The sequence below is a fragment of the Tiliqua scincoides genome, chromosome 6 (genome assembly GCF_035046505.1).
Source record: "Tiliqua scincoides isolate rTilSci1 chromosome 6, rTilSci1.hap2, whole genome shotgun sequence".
Lineage (NCBI taxonomy): Eukaryota > Metazoa > Chordata > Lepidosauria > Squamata > Scincidae > Tiliqua > Tiliqua scincoides.
Window position 1 is genome coordinate 19,911,811 of NC_089826.1, and position 19,971 is coordinate 19,931,781.

Below are 19,971 nucleotides of genomic sequence, written 5' to 3' on the forward strand. Positions count from 1 at the left end.
CGAGCAATTCCATCTGCTCAGAGCGTGGGAGGATGGAGGCCAGAATGTGAAGCCAGATCGGAATGAAACACCTTGAATGTAGTAGTTCTTGAAAGAAAGAACCTTCTTTGAAATTGTAAAATCCCTATTTAAATAGGGATTTAGATAAAGCCTGCCTGTATAAACCGCCTTGAATAAAGTCTTGAATAAAGACCAAGAAAGGCGGTATATAAATACCTGTTGTTGTTGTTGTTGTTGTTGTTATTATTATTATTATTATTATTATTATTATTATTATTATTATTATTATTATTATTATTATTATTATTATTATTATTATTTCAGAGGCCCTCATTCGCCTCAGCCTTCTGAAATTTGGAAGCTGATGACAAGAGAGATGTCTTTGTCAGCTGTGGTACCTTTATGTCCTCCCAAGGGAGGCTCACTTGCTATCAAGTCCCATCTCTTCCCAGTGCCAAACAAGGACCTTTTTATAAGCCCTGAAGATGAGTGTCTTACTGACTCTACCAGATCTTATTATGTCGTTACTTTTTATTGCTTTGACAATCTTATTTTAAATTCTGAATTTTACTATCTCTCTCTCTCTCTCTCTCCAGTCCTGACCTTGTGAGCTGATCTGGAAGTTTAACACTAACAGGCAACACATATGTTCTTAAATAAATTTCTCTCACATGAGAGGGAATACCTCTGAATGTCATGCTTTCCATATGCAATTTCTATAAAGCAACATATATTAAAAGGTATCATTTTAATCCAGTTTAAATCTATTGTGCAGTTAATAAGGGGCGCCTTGTTCTCTATTAATTTTTTAAATCAATGAATCAGATTAATCAACAAAATATTTCAAACCTACTTGGCACACTTTGTAGACCCAACCATATAAATACAACCCTTTTCCAGCCTGAACTGCATTGTAGTAAGTAAGCAGCTATGTTGGAGGTAGCAACAGAGGCAGAACAGCATAGCACTCCAAGCCAAGTCAAATCACAAAATACTAACAAAAGGTTTTGTTACCCCACCTCCTAACACCAACCTGTTTCAGTCTTTTGTAGTGGAAGAGAGAGAAATACTAATTTTTGGAAAGTTTCTGAGACTGGGTCCTTGGGAGGTTGCCAAAAGGGAACTAGGATAATTGTATTCTTGTGAACAAAGACTCTGTCACACGTCCCTTCCAAGGTATTGCTACGGTTGCTCTTAAGAACATAAGAAGAGCCCCGCTGGATCAGGCCAAAGGCCCATCTAGTCCAGCTTCCTGTATCTCACAGTGGCCCACCAAATGCCCCAGAGAGCACACAAGACAACAGGCACAACCTGCGTCCTGGTGCCCTCCCCTGCATCTGGCAATCAGAGGCAGCTTGCCTCTAAAACCAAGAGCTTGCACATACCTACTATGACTTGTAACCCAAAATGAACTTCTCCAGAAATTTGTCCAATCCCCTCTTAAAGGCATCCAGGCAAGATGCCATAACCACTTCTTGTGGAAAGGAGTTCCAGAAACTAATTACACGCTGGGTAAAGAAATATTTTCTTCTGTCTGTCCTTACTCACCCAACACTCAGCTTTCGTGGATGTCCCCTGGTTCTGGTGTTATGCGAGAGGGAAAAGAGCATATCTCTATCCACTCTGTCCATTCCCTGCATGATTTTGTAAGTCTCAATCATGTTTAGGTTCACTTCCATATCAAGAGGCATTTCAGTTCATCAAACACAGTTTTTTTAACATCAAAAGGCAGGAACTTTACAGCATGGCAAACAGAGCATGTTCCCCATTAAGTCAAGAGATTCCTATAGTGCACGGTCAAGTAGCCTCACATCTATCTGCACAGTTATCAAAAAAGGAGAGTCTTCTCCCTTGCTAGATTTAATGTGCTCCCGTCTGCAGTCTTTTCGGGAAATTTCATAAGACAGCTCATGCTGCAAGGCTATGCTCTTGTGGGCTGAAATTCACTAAGATCATTGTCCACTCCATTCTCTATTGTCCCTTTTACACTGAGATCTGTCAAAGATATCTGGATCCTATACCAAGAACAAGAGAATTTACTGATATGGCAAGAATATGCTACCTCCTAAATGATTCTTCTGTGGAAATAACCAATATTGTGGCAACCTTCCTGTAGCAGGTCACTGAGCTATGCGATCGAGAAGTTGATCTGCTTCCTGGCTGACCAAATGTGATATAGTTGCAGATTTGTTGGTTTTACATGCTAGTAAAGGATTCTACTACTATGAGGGTGCAAACCATCTTCTGTACCTTCCTAGTAACACAGCTATGTAGTTATCAGAGTTTAAAGTGCATAATACATTTTCCTTACTGTAATATGCATTTCAGGTTTTACAGGGAAAGGCAATATCCATCCACCCAAGCAGAGGCATCAATAGAGTTTGCAACACCTGGTGTGAGAGTTCACTGTGTCACCCCCATGATGGACCTCCTCCCGTATCAGACCATACAGAATAAATTACAATATCATAAAAACAGCCTAAATTCAGTGGCATCACTAGGGTTGGAGTCACCCCCCATTAACTCTATTAAATACAGTGGTGCCTCGCATAACGAAATTAATCCGTTCTGCGAGTCCTTTCGTTATGCGAGTTTTTCGTTTTGCGAAGCGCGTTTTCCCATAGGAATGCATTGAAATTTAATTAATGCGTTCCTATGGGCAAGAAAAGTCAGAACAAAGTCAAATTTGGTTTACAAAGTGTTTATTAAGTGCTCTTTAAAGGCATACATACTGTACAGAGGATTTCAAAAACAGGGGGGATGCTGAGTGGGGAGCTTGAAGGCTGTAATCCTGTGCACACTTTCCTGGGAGCAAGCTGACTTGAAGATCCTCCCCTTACTAGGGTGGATGGGATCATAAAGTGACATGAAGATCCGCCCCTTACTAGGGTGGACGGGATCATAAAGGGACATGAAGATCCGCCCCTTACTAGGGTGAATGGGGTCATAAAGGGACATGAAGATCCGCCCCTTACTAGGGTGGACGGGATCATAAAGGGACATGAAGATCCGCCCCTTACTAGGGTGGACGGGATCATAAAGTGACATGAAGATCCGCCCCTTACTAGGGTGGACGGGATCATAAAGTGACATGAAAATCCTCCCCTTACTAGGGTGGACGGGATCATAAAGGGACATGAAGATCCGCCCCTTACTAGGGTGGACGGGACATGAAGATCCGCCCCTTACTAGGGTGAACGGGATCATAAAGGGACATGAAGATCCCCCCCCCTTAAGACAAACCAGGACAATTAAAAAAAATTCGTTATGCGAAGCATAAGTCATAAAAATTCATTATGCGAGTTACCAAACTTCGCACACCTCTTTCGTTCTGCGGGTTTTTCGCTGCGCGGGGCATTCGTTATGCGAGGTACCACTGTATATAACAGTACAGATCATCGAAGAAACCAGTAACCAACCAAAAACCAGTGGCCAACGAGATGGCATTCACACAACTGATTAAGAGTTCTAGAATTCGCTCTTAGAGACATAAAAAGTGACTCATACTAACACCTTATTGGTTCCCTGCTGTGTCATGACGCTATGTAATTGGATCTCAGAACAGTCAGTCTTGGTCAGTTTTGAGTTACGGAAATACAACATAAGGTAGTTGTATTTTCCTTTTCTTTTGGCCATAACTTTTGAGAGAATATAGATATTTAAATGCTGTTTGTTTCATTGCATTCTCCATTAAATTACTCATTAAATTAATTTTGCATATAACATGATGGTATTTTTTGAAAATACCAAGATTTCACAATTTTGGCCATTAGTGGTGCCACCCCCCCCAAGTGTGTCACATGGTGCGGTCCACACACCCACCCTGCACCTCCCTAGCAATGCCACTGTACCCAAGGATAAATAGCAGTGCCTAAAAATGCATTCCTTCTCCACTTCCCTCTCCCCAAATCACGTGGAAACATAAATAACTTTTAAGTGTTTTTCCAGCATTTTAAGTATTTAAGTATAATAAGCAAGGATGTACTAATACAATCTTTAGCCTTTTCAGTTTCAGTGAATAATAACACAGGCCTACAGGGAAAAAAACAAAACACCACTTTTTTGTTGCCAGGAAGATTGGAACAAATTTAGGATATTTTTGGGCTGCTGAATCAAAAAAATGGCATCGGGTTTGCCTGATTGGCTTTTGTTTTAGGGGTCCAGCATAGCCACCTTATATACCAATCCAAGCAGGTTCCTCATGAGGAAGCTGACACCATGGCTTCCTTATGAGGAAACTGCTTAAATTGGCATATAAGGTGGCTATGCTGGACGCTCAAAATAAAAGCCAATTGGGCAAAACCGTTGCCATTTTTGGAACCAACAGCCCAAATAGACCGCAAAATAGGTCTAACTTTTAAGATAGCAAAATGTGTGTAGATCTGTGTAATTAAAGAACAAGAAAACCCCTTCATAATAATAAAAAAGAGAGGTTACAGGATTGAACTTTTTCTCTGTTGCAGGCTTTAAACTTGTTCACTGTTCCAACAAACACATTCTCAACTCAGCAGGAGCAAGAGTTGAAAGTGATCAGCAGTAGCAGGTACACAGCTGTTATGTTTAGGCAATTTTTTAAATTCCCAGCCTCAGGGAACCCTTCTACAAGAACTTGGTTATCAAGGAACCCCTGGAATCTGCCATTGGACCCCTACATGTTGCAGATGCAAATTTTAATGGGACGTATCTCTCACACATGTCCCAAATAGGCATAAGTGTTGCCCATATAAATGAGAGATAAACCTTAGAAATTCACTCAATTCCGTGAAGGCCTGTAACGTCAACTAAAAAGCTAGTCCATTATTAAAGACATTTAAACTGAGCAATGCATGGGTTTCTTGCAACACAGATTGAAAATCATGGTGTTCTAGACATAGGCAGCAATATAACACATGTCCGATTCTTCACTAGCTCTTAGTATTTTTTTTCCTTAATATTATAATTTATACTGTATTAATTCATACTATTTCCATGTATGTGATCAGGGCGCATGCTGCTTCCCAGGTCTCAATGCAGCCTTTTGCGCCGCTTGTAAGCGGTGCAGAGCACTGGAGTGGTTTGGGGCCACTGGAAGCGGTGCCCAGGAGGGGAGTGCTCCCACTTTCAGTGGTCCCAAAACAGTCCAATGGAACTCTCCGTACCGCTTACAAGCGACATGGAAGGCTTCGTTAGGGCCTGGGTTGTCTCCTCCCTCTTTTCAAGGGGGGGAGGCAGCCGCGTGGAAGTAACTGTGGTGATGATGATGCCACCACAATTACTTATGGGTCAGGCGGGTGGGGGGCAGCAAAGGCAGAGGTAGCCCCAGATGCAGGAAAGCCTGGGAATGCCTCTGCCTTCTGGGGTAATCTTTGGGGAAGCCTCTACAGTGAAAACATATCTCTGCGCAAGGCTCTATGTACCCAGCCCATCAGCAGGCTGCTGTGGACCAGAATGGCCAAGCTTCCCCATTACATGCTGCAGGCTGGATCAAATCCTCTGGAGGTCTGCATGCAGCACCCGGGCCGGGGTTTGGAAACCCCTATGCTAAATAAAAGTTGCAGTCAGCTCACTGGTCAAATCCTTGCAGTTGCAATCTTACCTAGGCTGTCAAGGTCATGCCCAAAATGATTTTTCTTTCTTCCTCTCATTATTTACCATTTAATACAATATCTTAATATTAATTTTTGTATTATTTATTATTAATAATAATAATAATAATAAATATACATTAATAATTATTATTAATATTATATTAATATTAATATTGATTTTAATATTTTGATTTAATACAGTATTTAATACAATAATCACACAAATATTTACAAAAGATTCACATTCCAGAGTCATGATAAATACTAAAAACCTCTGCACGCCCGAGTGACATGAATGGGGAGCTGTAGAAGAGCATTGGTGAGTCTCATGAGGCCCCCATTCATTTCAACTGGGTTGCCCAGAAAAAGTTTCCACTGAGACTGAGCTCTGGGAGGCATGGAATGCAGAAAACAAAACGCATTCCCATTCACAGAACCCAACCACAAGTAGTAGTATTGGCAACCTTCAGTCTCGAAAGACTATGGTATCGCCCTCTGAAAGGTGGTTCTGGCACAGCGTCTAGTGTGGCTGAAAAGGCCAATCCGGAAGTGACAATCCCTTCCACACCGGGAGCAAGTGCAGTCTGTCCCTGGTCTGTCTCCCTGGCTATGGGCCTTCCTTCTTTGCCTCTTTGCCTCAGTCTGTTGGCAAAGTGTCTCTTCAAACTGGGAAAGGCCATGTTGCACAGCCTGCCTCCAAGCGGGCCGCTCAGAGGCCAGGGTTTCCCACTTGTTGAGGTCCATCCCTAAGGCCTTCAGATCCCTCTTGCAGATGTCCTTGTATCGCAGCTGTGGTCTACCTGTAGGGCGCTTTCCTTGCACGAGTTCTCCATAGAGGAGATCCTTTGGGATCCGGCCATCATCCATTCTCACGACATGACCAAGCCAACGCAGGCGTCTCTGTTTCAGCAGTGAATACATGCTAGGGATTCCAGCACGTTCCAGGACTGTGTTGTTTGGAACTTTGTCCTGCCAGGTGATGCCGAGGATGCGTCGGAGGCAGCGCATGTGGAATGCGCTCAGTTTCCTCTCCTGTTGTGAGCGAAGAGTCCATGACTCGCTGCAGTACAGAAGTGTACTCAGGACGCAAGCTCTGTAGACCTGGATCTTGGTATGTTCCGTCAGCTTCTTGTTGGACCAGACTCTCTTTGTGAGTCTGGAAAACGTGGTAGCTGCTTTACCGATGCGCTTGTTTAGCTCGGTATCGAGAGAAAGAGTGTCGGAGATCGTTGAGCCAAGGTACACAAAGTCATGGACAACCTCCAGTTCATGCTCAGAGATTGTAATGCAGGGAGGTGAGTCCACATCCTGAACCATGACCTGTGTTTTCTTCAGGCTGATTGTCAGTCCAAAATCTTGGCAGGCCTTGCTAAAACGATGCATGAGCTGCTGGAGATCTTTGGCAGAGTGGGTAGTGACAGCTGCATCGTCGGCAAAGAGGAAGTCACGCAGACATTTCAGCTGGACCTTGGATTTTGCTCTCAGTCTGGAGAGGTTGAAGAGCTTTCCGTCTGATCTGGTCCGGAGATAGATGCCTTCTGTTGCAGTTCCAAAGGCCTGCTTCAGCAGGACAGCGAAGAAAATCCCAAACAAGGTTGGTGCAAGAACACAGCCCTGCTTCACTCCGCTTCGGATGTCAAAAGGGTCTGATGTGGAGCCATCAAAGACAACAGTGCCCTTCATGTCCTTGTGGAAAGATCTGATGATGCTGAGGAGCCTGGGTGGACATCCAATCTTGGGGAGAATCTTGAAGAGGCCGTCTCTGCTGACCAGGTCAAAAGCCTTTGTGAGATCTATGAAGGCTATAAAGAGTGGCTATAAAGAGTGGCATACATCAAGGGGATGTATGATGGTATCAAGCAGGCCCTAGGTCCAACACAGAGGAAAATTGCCCCTCTGAAGTCTGCCACAGGCGAGGTCATCCAGGATCGGGCGCAGCAGATGGAACGCTGGGTGCAGCACTACTCTGAGCTATATTCCAGAGAAAATGTAGTCACCGAAGAAGCGCTGAACAACATTGAGTGCCTGCCTGTGCTGGAAGAGCTTGACAGTGAACCAACCCTAGAAGAACTTCACGTGGCCCTGGACTCCCTTGCCTTTGGCAAGGCACCTGGAAAGGACAGCATCCCTGCTGAAGTCCTAAAATGCTGCAAAGAGATCATCGTCACTGAGCTGCATGAAATCCTCTGTCTCTGCTGGAGAGAAGGTGGAGTACCTCAAGACATGAGGGATGCAAACATCATCACGCTGTACAAGAACAAAGGTGACAGTGGTGACTGCAACAACTACCGAGGCATCTCTCTCCTTAGCGTTGTAGGAAAGCTGTTTGCCCGAGTTGTACTAAAGAGGCTCCAGGTACTTGCAGAGAGCGTCTATCCAGAATCGCAGTGTGGATTCCGAGCCAACAGGTCCACCACTGATATGGTATTCTCCCTTAGACAACTGCAGGAGAAATGCAGGGAACAACGACAGCCACTCTTTATACTCTCAACCACAAGTACAAGTCAATTAAGATAGAAAGATCAAGGCATGAAGCAATTCATGCAAATTAATGAGTGGGTGGGAAACTTTTTCAGCCCAAGGCAAAATCCGGTTTTGTTACCAAGCACAATTCATTAATTCCCCTAGTGACATTTTATTGCGACTCTTCTGTCGTTTCTTTTTTCTCATTTTTTAAAGTTTTCTGTTAAAATATTTTTTTCCTAGATTTTTCTTTCCCAAACCAGCCTGTCCCTATATCTCTGAGGTATGCTGGTTTTGTCAAAAGGATCTCAGTACACACAGCTTCTGTTGGAAAAGACATCCACATGCAGCTATGAACTATTTGGGGCAAGGGCTCATCTCTTCAGCCTAGGTTGCTTATGTCACCAGCTGCTCTCAAAAGCTGCCCAATAATGCTAACCTCATACAATGCAATCCGATGCATGGCTGCTCAGAAGCAAGACTCATTGATTTCAATGGGACTTACTCCTAGGGGAGTGCATACAGACCAATTCCTATTCATCACTCAGGTTACTTCTCTCTGCTTCAAGATCTAGAGAGCAGAGATTTTTCTGTGCCATTCAAAGATAGTCTACATGTGCAACTACACATAAAGAGGGTCCCCTATAAAATCATGTGTGTATAAAATCGAACCCCTTTCATAACTTTGGCAATGACATCCATACACCATCACCAGCTTCTAGGTAGCTGAGCTCTGAGTTGCATGGAGCTGGGCTATGAGGTACGCAGTCATGCACCTTAGAACAGAACCTTAGGATGGATATTTAAAATGTTGTATGGCCATGTGTGTGCATTTTCTAAACAGCAACAACAGGGGCCATAGTCTGAACCATAACACAGGGGAGAAGGCATTTATCTGGAAACATCAGCCAAGTTATCTCAAGCCAGGAGATTTCAGCTGCTCATTAAAACCCATTTCTTGGGGAAGGTGAACTCTACAAGCTTCTGAATTCTTTTCCAGCTTGCTTTAAAAGTCAGGGGGAAGATAACTGCCATTTCCCTCGCTCCTTATGGAATGTTTTGGAGCCCCATTACATTGCAGAGAGGTCAAACTGGGGCTTTTTGAACAGCTGCCCTCTGGAAAGTGTAGGGGAAAGGTTGAGGCAGAGACCCTTTGTCACAGTGCACTCCTTTAAAGAAGCTTCTTTGCTAAGAAATAGAGAGGTTACTCCCTTGCTTTGCGAGCCTTGGATTAGTGTGGAAAAAGAACCAAGCATTTCTGACTGATTGCAAAATGGCTCAGTTCTTCCAAGATTTTCGGAGCTGACCCTTGGGAAACTCACTCAGCATAATCACTCACTTTATTTGCTTCAGACCTCCGCAATCAATTCTCACTCATCTTGCGATTTAACCTTTCATACCTGCCACGGTCGGAATCCAGTTGGACCCCCAACTGCTGTTTGCACCAGGAGTGAAGCTGCTATTGGTGACAGATTACATCAGTGTCTGAAGTCATGGCTAGTTTGGCCCTAACAGTGGTATCGAAAAACAGAAGCAAGCATCAAAATTAAACATGGACTAGGAAATCATCCATTCATCTATCAGACATTGATCATATATTAGCCATCCTGTTATCTCTTCATTCCGATATAAACATTTGCACCTACCAGTGACTGGGGCATCTATATCCAGCAAATTTTTTTCCTGGCGGAGAATTGAAGCACCCTCTGTTATTATTCTCAAAGCAACACTCTCTTCCAGCCTTCCTTCCTTCATAAGGTGTGCCTTTAGGATATCCACACGAGGTTTTCCATCATTGTCAAACACTTCCTTTGCTGTGAGCCGATGGCTTGGAGGAAATGGGACAGCTGCAAGAATAAAGACAAATAGATTCAATACACCAAGTGGGTCCATTAAACCCATTAGGCCCAATAAAAGCAAAAGTTGTGACCAGTGGAGGTGTTACCAGATCAGTTTTAAATAACTATTAAATTGTCAAGCAATTAGGGCTTATTTCTGATGCAGTGGTATTTAAAGTCAAATTGTAAGAGATGGAAAAGTGTAAGTAAACATTTAAGAATCCTATAAAATTGGTGCTCTCATCCTAAAATGAGTGCATCATATAAAACCTACAGGTATTCAAGAAAGTTTGCTGCAATCACTTGGAAGTTTCCTTTACTGCTTTCTCTTCTCGCCATGCTTGGCTGTATCCATGGGTATTTCAGCAATCACACAAAATGCAAGCAAAATCTAGATTTTGCCAGCAATAGTCACAGAATCAAACCAAATGGTTAGTGCAGACACACCCACTCTTTAGAAGCCTCCATGCAAAGCACACAAACCATCACAGACCCACAGAGATGACAACCCTGATGTTCTAGGAACCAACTACAATATTAAGTCATTTCCCCATCAAGGGTTTAGCACAAAGCTTTCCATTGTCACGTAGCATTGTCAGGTCAGCTTTACAGAACTCATGAGATGCTGCCGCTTTCACTTTTTTGCTCCTAGCTCAGAATAAGGAGAGGTGATGCTCAGTCTGAGGATCAAGATGCCGCATTATCCCAGCTTAACCCCCTTTTCCAAGCAGCTAAATTGGAGTGGCATTAGGGACTGCCTGCCTTGCCAGCTGCAGGGTAATTATACTGATCCCAGCTGCTACTCTTCCGGGTGGGTGAGATTATAGAAAAGTGAATGAAAAGCTCCGGGGAGGATTCAGAATTGGGACGTTTACAGTATATACAGGCCAGGTTTCAAATGGAGTGCATCTCCCAGGGTATATTTGAAGTTCCTCAAGTTATCAGCAAACATTACTTGAGCCTGCTATTTCTTAAATGGTCATTTCAGATTATGCTATTTTCCTCTCTTGTAGTTCACAAGCAGAATGGAAAAGAGAAGCCAGAAACTCCTGGACTGGTTGCAAAAGGGATGAATACAAACCAGAGAAAAAGTCTGCAGGGAAAGGAGGTATGAGAGCAGATTACACCTGCAGAAGAGATAAGGGTGAGTATAACAGCTGGAGAAGCTGTGAAGATCTCTGATTTAGGCCCTTGTGACCACTGAGCAGTGGCATAGCCAGAGGGGGAGACAGAGCGCTCAGTGTGGCGGCGAGCGTGTGAGCGGCTCCTCCCCTTCGGAGCCCTTCCTGGCGCGGGGAGCAAAACGGAGGCATATGCAAAACGTATGTGGGGAGCAAAACGGAATGGCTCCGAAGGGGAAGGGCCACTAGCACGCTCCCCACCACACTGAGCGCTCCCCCCTCCAGCTACGCCACCACCACTGAGGTCTCTTCCTCATCCCCCCCAGGCATGTAGCTCCAAATCAAAGTGGTGCAGAGTGACATTGCTGGTGTAGGGAAACAGGAGAATTAAGCAAGCCTGACACCACTGAGTATGATGCTGAAGGAATGTTTATTGGGCTCCAAGAGGGTCAGTTCATTCCTAGTCCTGGGAGGTTGCTTTTTCACAGTAGACCCCACCTGAATGGTGGCACTGTGTTCACATAAGGGCAAGGGCCTGTGGGGGAAAAGGAAGAGTCCAGGTCATTTGCCACTGCAGAAGCAGGGAAGGGTCTCTTAACGGCTGGGTTCTTCCAATCACAGGGTTTGAACCCACAAAGTCTCAAGTCTTGTTAGGTATCCTGGTATCTCTTCCTGGTCTTCCTTTCTCCCCGTCGGTCCTGGCTTTTTCTCTGTCTCCTCCTCAGCTTTGCTTTATCGTTGCTCATCCAGACCTGCTTAGAACTGCCTTCTGTCTCAGGCACTCTTGGCTTGACCAGCCAGCCTGTCCTCTGTCACTGTTGTCTTCATCCTCTCTCTGTGGCTCCCGTTCTCCATTCCTTTTCTTCTCTGGCTCACTCCTGAACTGTCCTGTCCTCCTTTCCATGCTCCTGCTCACCCCACTCTCTCTCCCTACCCCACTCTACCTTCTCAGCACCTTCTTTATAGGTGAAGATTCCCCACATATAACAAGGTCCAACATGTACCATCACCTGTACAGTGGGTTCAGGGGTTGTCTTGTGTGCTTTTTGTCTTGTGTGCTCTCTGAGGTAGTGTTTCTCAAACTGTGGGTCAGGACCCACTAGGTGGGTCACGAGTCAATTTCAGGCGGGTCCCCATTCATTTCAATATTTTATTTTTAATATATTAGACTTGATTCTACCATGGCATGCGACTGCATTGGGGAAATGTTACAGATCTGTACTTTTAAAAGGCTACTCTGTATATGTTTTTAACAATTACAGTAAATGGGACTTACTCCTGGGTAAGTATGGGTCGGATTGCAGTGTAGGATTGTTAAAAAATTTCCTGCTTGATGACGTCACTTCCGGTCATGACATCACTTCTGGTGGGTCCTGAAAGATTCTCATTCTAAAAAGTGGGTCCCGGTGCTAAAAGTGTGGGAACCACTGCTTTGAGGCATTTGGTGGGCCACTGTAAGATACAGGAAGCTGGACTAGATGGGCCTTTGGCCTGATCCAGCAGACCCTTCTTATGTTCTTATGTCCTGGTCAGCACACTACTTGGTCTATCTTTGACATCATTTCTGATACACAGTTACTGGATTCGTTCATTTTAAAAAAAGCCGAATCTGATCATCTACGTTTCTGATAATTGAAATTACTACAAATTCTCTGCCATGCATACATTCACAATCAGTGCACCTCTAACTAAAAATACATGTTTTGTTTTTTTTACAAGCCAGCAAATATTTTATTCCAGATTTCACATTAGCTACTGTATAATTATCCTTATTATTTATAAAAAGAGCTTAAAGGTAGAAGTTTTCTTGCAGGTACGATATGTACTGGATGGAATACATGAAGTATTCCTACATGAAGTATATCATTTTAAACTGGAGTTTGGACATGCCTTTAGTATGAAGGTTAAACAGAAGATGTGAGTGAGAAAGATCTTCCATGGCTCCCACTTCAGATTATTCCCTTGTTCTTAGTAAAATACCTAAGAGGCTGAATAAAAAATCCTGCTAGGAATGGGACTCGTCTGCTTGCTTCCTGCAGAAAAGAGATAGTGGCTGTGGAGATCACACACACACACACTGTACCTTATGACCCAACTCTATCCAGCTTTCCAGTACTGATGCAGCCATGCTAATAGGGCATGCATTGCATCCTACAGTGGGGGGACAGTCATGAAGTCCTCCTCAAGGTAAGGGAATATTTGTTCCCTTCCCTTGGGGCTACATTGCAGCTGCATCAGTGCAGGAAAGTTGGATAGGATTGGGTCCTTAACCTGCTTAAGTTCCTGCGTTCTCTTCCAGGTTAGAAGAGAACTGACAAGACCCTTAGGTTGTTTCAGAATTTTCTGCATTCAGAAAACCTTTGTCGGCAAAACCTTCGCTCAAATGCAGCAAGACGCAGGAATGGTTAATGTTTTCATTCATTGTGATATGTGCCAGCATCACCAACGTTCTCAACATAGCTATGGGAATAAGGTTCTTAATTAAACAACCACTGTGGTGCCAGCAGAGAGGAACACAACACCATTCTTGGCACACACTGCAAGCACTATTGTTTTCCACACTTGCTTCCTGACATTTTAACAAGATACTCTGGCTTCTACTTATCTCACACTGCACACAACACAACTTTTCCACATTTCCAGGTACACTCATGTGGTCTAGAAACAGACACATGGTCCAATGTGACAATTTAACTATTAATTTTAACGTCAAATGCCAGATGTTAATAACCATCTAAAACAGAACAGTGGTTCCCAGCCTTTTTTCACTTTACCACTCGGCAGCCCATTTCCATAAAGTGTACCCTATAACATTTGTAATTAATATACAGTAGAACCTCTTTAAGTTGACCACCCAAGGGACTGGAAGAAATTGGTCAACATAGGGAGGTGGTTGACATACGGAAAAAAAGGCATTTAAATATTATCATGTTTAGCTCCCAGGACAACAAATGCAAGGCCAAGTTATTATTTAGATTGGATTTTTAAAATGTTTTATTGCAAATATCAATGAGAATTGATCCTCTTGTGATGCTTACTATTTATTTCATCTATATCTATATCAAGAGACAGAGAATAAACAGCCCACAAACAGTGTTTTAAAAAAACCCTGAAAATTCATAAGCTTAAAAAAAATTGTAAGTTAAAAAAAAATACTTGGTTTCATGGCAGACAGGCAGACCAATGCTATCCCTTGCCAGCCCATAGCATGTAGCATGTTACATAGCCCCAACAGCTTTAAAAAACAACACTTTTTTTACTTAGGCTGCCTGGCCTCCACTGGGTCTCCTCAGATTCACTAAATGCCAGAAGGCGTCTGATACGGTCCCTCACTAAAAGCTGTTGAGAAAACTCCACAGTCAGGGAATAAAAGGACAAGTCCTCTCATGGATTGGGAACTGGTTGAGGACCAGGAAACAGAGACGGGTGTCAATGGGCAATTGACAAAAAAAAGTGGAGAAAGGTGGAAAGTGGAGTGCCTCAAGGATCTGTCCTGGGACTGGTGCTTTTCAACATCTTTATAAATGACCTGGAAACAGGGAGGTGGACAAGTCTGTGGATGACACTAAACTTTTCTGAGTGGTGAAGACCAAAAGGGATTGTGAAGTGCTCCAGAAGGATCTCTCCAAACCGGGAGTAGGCAGCAAAATAGCAGTTGTGTTTCAATATAAGTGTAAAGTAATGCACTGGTGATGGGAACCAAAGTGAAAGAACAGTGGTTTCACTATGCACAAGCAACCTCATGTTCTTCACAACTTGGTACTTGTCCAGGTAGAATTGGCAGCTGGCGCAGGTCTGTCAGCTATGTGCAATGTGCCTACCTATAAAAACCCTTTCGCACACGCGCTAGCAAGCATAGGGGAGGGACTGTCGTGTGGCTTCTTGCTTTTCCAAGATGGGACAAACCAGACAAAACACAGGCCCACAGTATCGCGTACAGTGGGCAACTTACGGAGGGTAAATTAATACTCTGTGCAATGGTCAAAGTGGTCAAGATACAACTTACAGAGGTGGTCAATATAGAGAGGTTGGTCTCCCATAGTGTATATGCAGTGTCTGTCCATACTGTGAAAATTAGGTCAACTTAAGGAGGCGGCCAACTTTGGAGGTTCTACTGTAGTTGCTGTTATTTTAAATTTATATATTGTAACTGTAAATAAGTGGCACAATAATGGGATTAAAAAGCTGGTTTTCAATAATAATAATAATAATAATAATAATAATAATAATAATAATAATAATAATAATAACAACTTTATTTCTACCCCGCCTTTCTCCCCGAAGGGACTCAAGGCGGCTTACAACATATTAAAAACAATTTAAAAACAAATAAAAACATATTAACACATACTAAAAACAGCAGTCAGAGTAAAAAAAAAAAATAGGTAAAAAGAGCATAGAGCAGCAGCATGTCATAAAAGAATCAGGCCTGTAAAAAATATTAAAAGATGTTAAAAAGATGTTAAAAGGCCAAGTGGTTTTCAACCACTGATCCATATCTGATAATACACAAATTGAAAAAAATTAGAACTTAAAACAATGACAAAATGACCATATGTAGAGACAACCTGGAAGAACACACTCATTTGTCAGGTCTATGTTCTGGGTAAGACAGAAACACAGCCAACAAGGTGGTTCAGGAACAGGTGCAGATTGCTGGAGTCAGCAGGATCAGCAAACACCTGTGACTGCCTCACCCTGGGTGTGGCATAGCCTACACTGATTGGCCACTCCAACTACTTAATGCTTGGTCTATTCAGCTTCCAGTGCAGCAGTAGGAGTGTAGTAGGAGACTACTGAACTGCTGCCAGTAACTTGGGAGGCTGGATGTGAGTATATACATGTTGTTACTGACCATGGAATGAACTTTGACTGTGTATCTTGGAAAACTGATTTGGATTTGTTGTTTATGGACTGACTGCTCATTGTGCTGACTAGGACTGTTTACTGATTACTCTACCTGTGATAACCCTTGCTCTGAAATATAACCACTGCATTCAAAGAACTCTGCTGGTGTATGCTGTTTTGTGTGCCTGCTTGTCCAAGGTTCCATACAACTCTTTACCAGACAAAGGGTTGCAACTCTAACAACGGTTATGGGCCCAGCAACTGCTGAATTGGTGGGCTGGTGAGCTACAAGAGCTACTGTTGCTGTTGCTGTTAAAGCTACAGGAGGCTACAACTCGAGAGAGCATGGAGATGAGTGCAGTCACAGCCTCTAGGTTCCTGATAACCCGGTTAAATGGACATAACTATGCCACTTGGTCTCGCAAGGTTACATTGCTACTGAAGCGTGAGGCCCTGTGGAATGTGGTAGTTGCTCCACCAGATTTGGGAGCCCTTGATGAGGAAGATGATGCAGAACTTATAGAGGCCTACCACAGGGACAATGAAAAGGCTCTGTGTACTATTGGCCTGACTTTGGAGGATCAGCAGCTGGTCCATATAGATGGACTAACCTCAGCAAAAGACTGCTGGGATGCCCTTCGAGCTATTTATGTAAGGGACAGTGTCGGTGCACAGATACACCTAATGCAAAAATTGCTCAGGGCTCGCCTCCAAACAGGAGGAAACATGCTTAATCATCTGGAGTTTATGAAATGAACTCTAAGGGAACTCCAAGAACATGAGCTAATATTTACTGACCTTCAGCAAGTGTACATCATTCTGTGCTCACTAGATGAAAGCTATGACCAATTTGTAGCAAACTTGGAAGTGATACCACGAGCGGAATTGACAATACCCAGCCTCACCAGTCGACTCCTTGATGAGGAAAGGAGGAGACAAGATAACAGAGTGATAACAAGCTGCATTCCTCAGCCCAGCACAAAGTGAAAGCAGCTGTGGAATGTGACCTTGACCCTGTTGAGTCTGCAAAGGCTTATGCTGTGAAAAGATGTTTTCGATGCCAAAGCACTTCTCACCTAATTAAGGACTGTCATTCCAAGGAAGGCAAGAAACCCCTGCATTCTGGCAAAGGAGGAGGGGTAAATTTGACAGTCACCAAAGAAACAAAGGACTGTGTTGATTGCTTTGTAATTGATAATGGGGCCACGGCAAACATTAGCAACAGCAAGGGACTGTTGAAAACGTTTGAGGCAGTGAACAACCCTTGAAATGGTTTATGTGCCTAACCTCACTTATAAACTCCTGTCTGTTGCTGCATTGACAAGGCAAGGATACACTCTGACATTCACTGAGAAGGAGTGTGTGATAAAGAAGGATGCTAGGCATGTGGCCACTGCTGAACTGCGTGGGGAGTTGTATCTGTTAAGCACCACTTCAAAGGCAACTGTGGGGGTCTGTGTTTACTCATGAGCCAGCGCATAAAGACTGTATGCGCTGTCCAAGTTACATCGCCAACTTGGTCATGCGTGTTTCCCAGCCCTCAGAAAGACTGTTGAACAATCTGAAGGGATAAAATTAAAACCCTGTGGCCTATACCTGGACTGTGAGGTGTGCAAAGCTATGAAGTCCAAGGCTGCACCCACCAGGAAGCCTGGTAATTATGAAACTAAAGAGGTCCTGGACCTAATCTTCATGGACTTGATTGGGCCATTCTCTCCCAGCATGGGGGGAGCAAGATTTGTATTGTCCATTGAGGATCATTTTTCTCGTTATGGTTTCTGTTATCTAATGAAAACAAAGGCAGAGACCAGCCAGACTGTAGCGTACTGGCTTAAGTTTGTGAAAAGAAAGACAGGCAAGCTCCCAAAAACCATCATTACTGATCGGGAAGGAGAATTTGTTAATCTGAAGTTTGAAAGGTTACTAAAAGGCAATGGCATTGAACATCGCTTGACAGCCCCGTACCGACCGCAGCACAATGCACATTGTGAAAGGCGGGGCCAGACATTACAAAATATGGCTTTCTGTATGATAAAGGACAGCGGGTTACCCTTTAAGTATTGGGGCGAAGCAATGATGTGCGCTTTGCATACTTTAAACGCAATCTGGCATTCTGGTACTGGACAGATACCGTACAAGCTCTGGCACGGGAGGACACCCTCTCTGGACTATTTACATGTGTTTGGTGTCCCCGCATATGTCCATATCCCTAAAGCACTGAGACGCAAAGGGCAACAAAAGAGCAGGAAAATGTATTTCCTTGGTTACGATGCAAACCATAAGGCTTACAGGTTTGGGTATTTGCACTCTAAGGCCATTGTGATCAGTGCGAGTGCAAAGTTCTTGGAAGATACTACGGGGTGGGAACGTTTAGGCCCCTGTGTCTCCACTTCCTACCCGGTGATAGACCACAATGGAAAACAACCACAGAAAACTGTCCCTGTTAAAGGGAAATCACCTAAAAGGCAACTTCCAACGCTGAAGAAGGAGCCTATGGAAAGCAAGACATCCCTTGATATGGATGTAAGTAGACCCCAACCTGAGCTTGAGCCTGAAACACCAGCTACACAACCTGAGGAGGAGGAAATCACTATACCTCGTAGATCAACTAGGGAAAGGAAGGAACCTGACCGGTTTAAACCAGGGACTGTTTGTCAGGCATTCATTGAACCTTCCTCCTACGACTCCATAAAGGACGTGCCTGTAGAGGAACAAGCAGCCTGGAAAGATGTCATGAACTCTGAATTAAAATCCATGTCTGAATTGGATGTATATGAAGAGACTGATCTCCCACTTGGGGAAAAGGCAATTGGGTGTAAATGGGTTTTCAAAGTAAAAAGGGATGCAAATGGTCAAACCAAGTGCAAGGCTAGGTTAGTTGCGCAAGGGTTTGGGCAAGATGCAACTGACTATGCCGAACTGTTTGCACCTACCCTTCGAAACAGTTCACTGTATAGTGCTCTGGTAATAGCGGCAAAAGAGGATTATGTGATCAGACATCTTGATATAAAAACTGCTTATTTGCATGCACCTCTAAGATATACCATTTACATGAGAAAACCTACAGGAACTCCTGAAATGATAAGAAATACTGGTTACTTAAGAAGACTCTATATGGGCTCAAGCAATCAGGGTTTGAATGGAACCAATGCCTTTCTAAGACACTGAAAGACGAAGGTTTCCACCAAGATATAGCTGACCCATGTGTGTTTACCAGGGGTAAAGGTCAGCGAAAATGCATAGTGCTATGTTTCGTGGATGATTTAACTATACTGTGCAAAACAACAGAACAAGCAGATGAACTAGTTGAGGTATTGGGAAAAAGGTTGACGTTACGGGACATGGGTAAGATACGCAAATATGTTGGGGTGGAAATTACGGAGGCGTCTAATGGCTATAAGATCTCTCAGAGAGAAAAAATAGCCCTATTGCTAAAGAAATTCAACATGGAGCAATGTAATGGGGTGAAGACTCCTATGGTGACTGGTTTTGATAAAGATAATACACCCAGTCCCATGTTCGATACCACAATGTACAAGTCATTACTGGGGAGTCTGATGTACCTTAGCCAATGGACGAGGCCTGACATCGCTATGGCGTGCAATTTGTTAGCCAGAGCATCGAACCAACCCACGCAGAGACATTGGCTAGCAGCAAAGCATATATTAAGGTACCTGAAACGGACAATAGACATGTCCTTGTACCTAGAACCTAAGGGTGATCAGAGACTCACCGCGTATGTAGATGCAAGCTTTGCCACAGACACTGAAACTAAGCAATCTACCTCGGGAATGGCACTGTTTCTAGCTGGAGCCTTAATTGGGTGGAAAACTGTGAAACAAAGACATGTGTCTTTGTCAACATGTGAATCGGAATTTGCTGCACTGAGTCTAATGTGCACCGAGCTTATTTGGCACAACCAATTGCTAATGGATCTTGGCATACAAGTGCCAAAACCCATTAACGTGATGGAAGACAATCAGGTGGCCATACAGATGGCTACGACACCTGGCGTAAGGGGGAGATCGAAACACACTGATGTGCGCTTCCATAACGTAAAGCAATGTGTTTCCGATGGTCTTATCTCCCTGCTCACTGGACTGACGGAGATGCCCGCTTATATACAACCACCAG

The 19,971-nt window shown here is 43.7% G+C and overlaps 1 protein-coding gene across 1 annotated transcript in view; it reads right to left on the minus strand.

The window, feature by feature from the left end:
• The window catches only part of PPP3CA (protein phosphatase 3 catalytic subunit alpha), a 254,857-nt gene that overhangs the window by 138,880 nt on the left and 96,006 nt on the right, over positions 1 to 19,971 (minus strand). Inside the window, exon 2 of the mRNA XM_066631723.1 lies at positions 9,677 to 9,877. Within this exon, the coding sequence (XP_066487820.1) occupies positions 9,677 to 9,877 (201 nt within the window). The remainder of the gene's footprint in view (positions 1 to 9,676; positions 9,878 to 19,971) is intronic.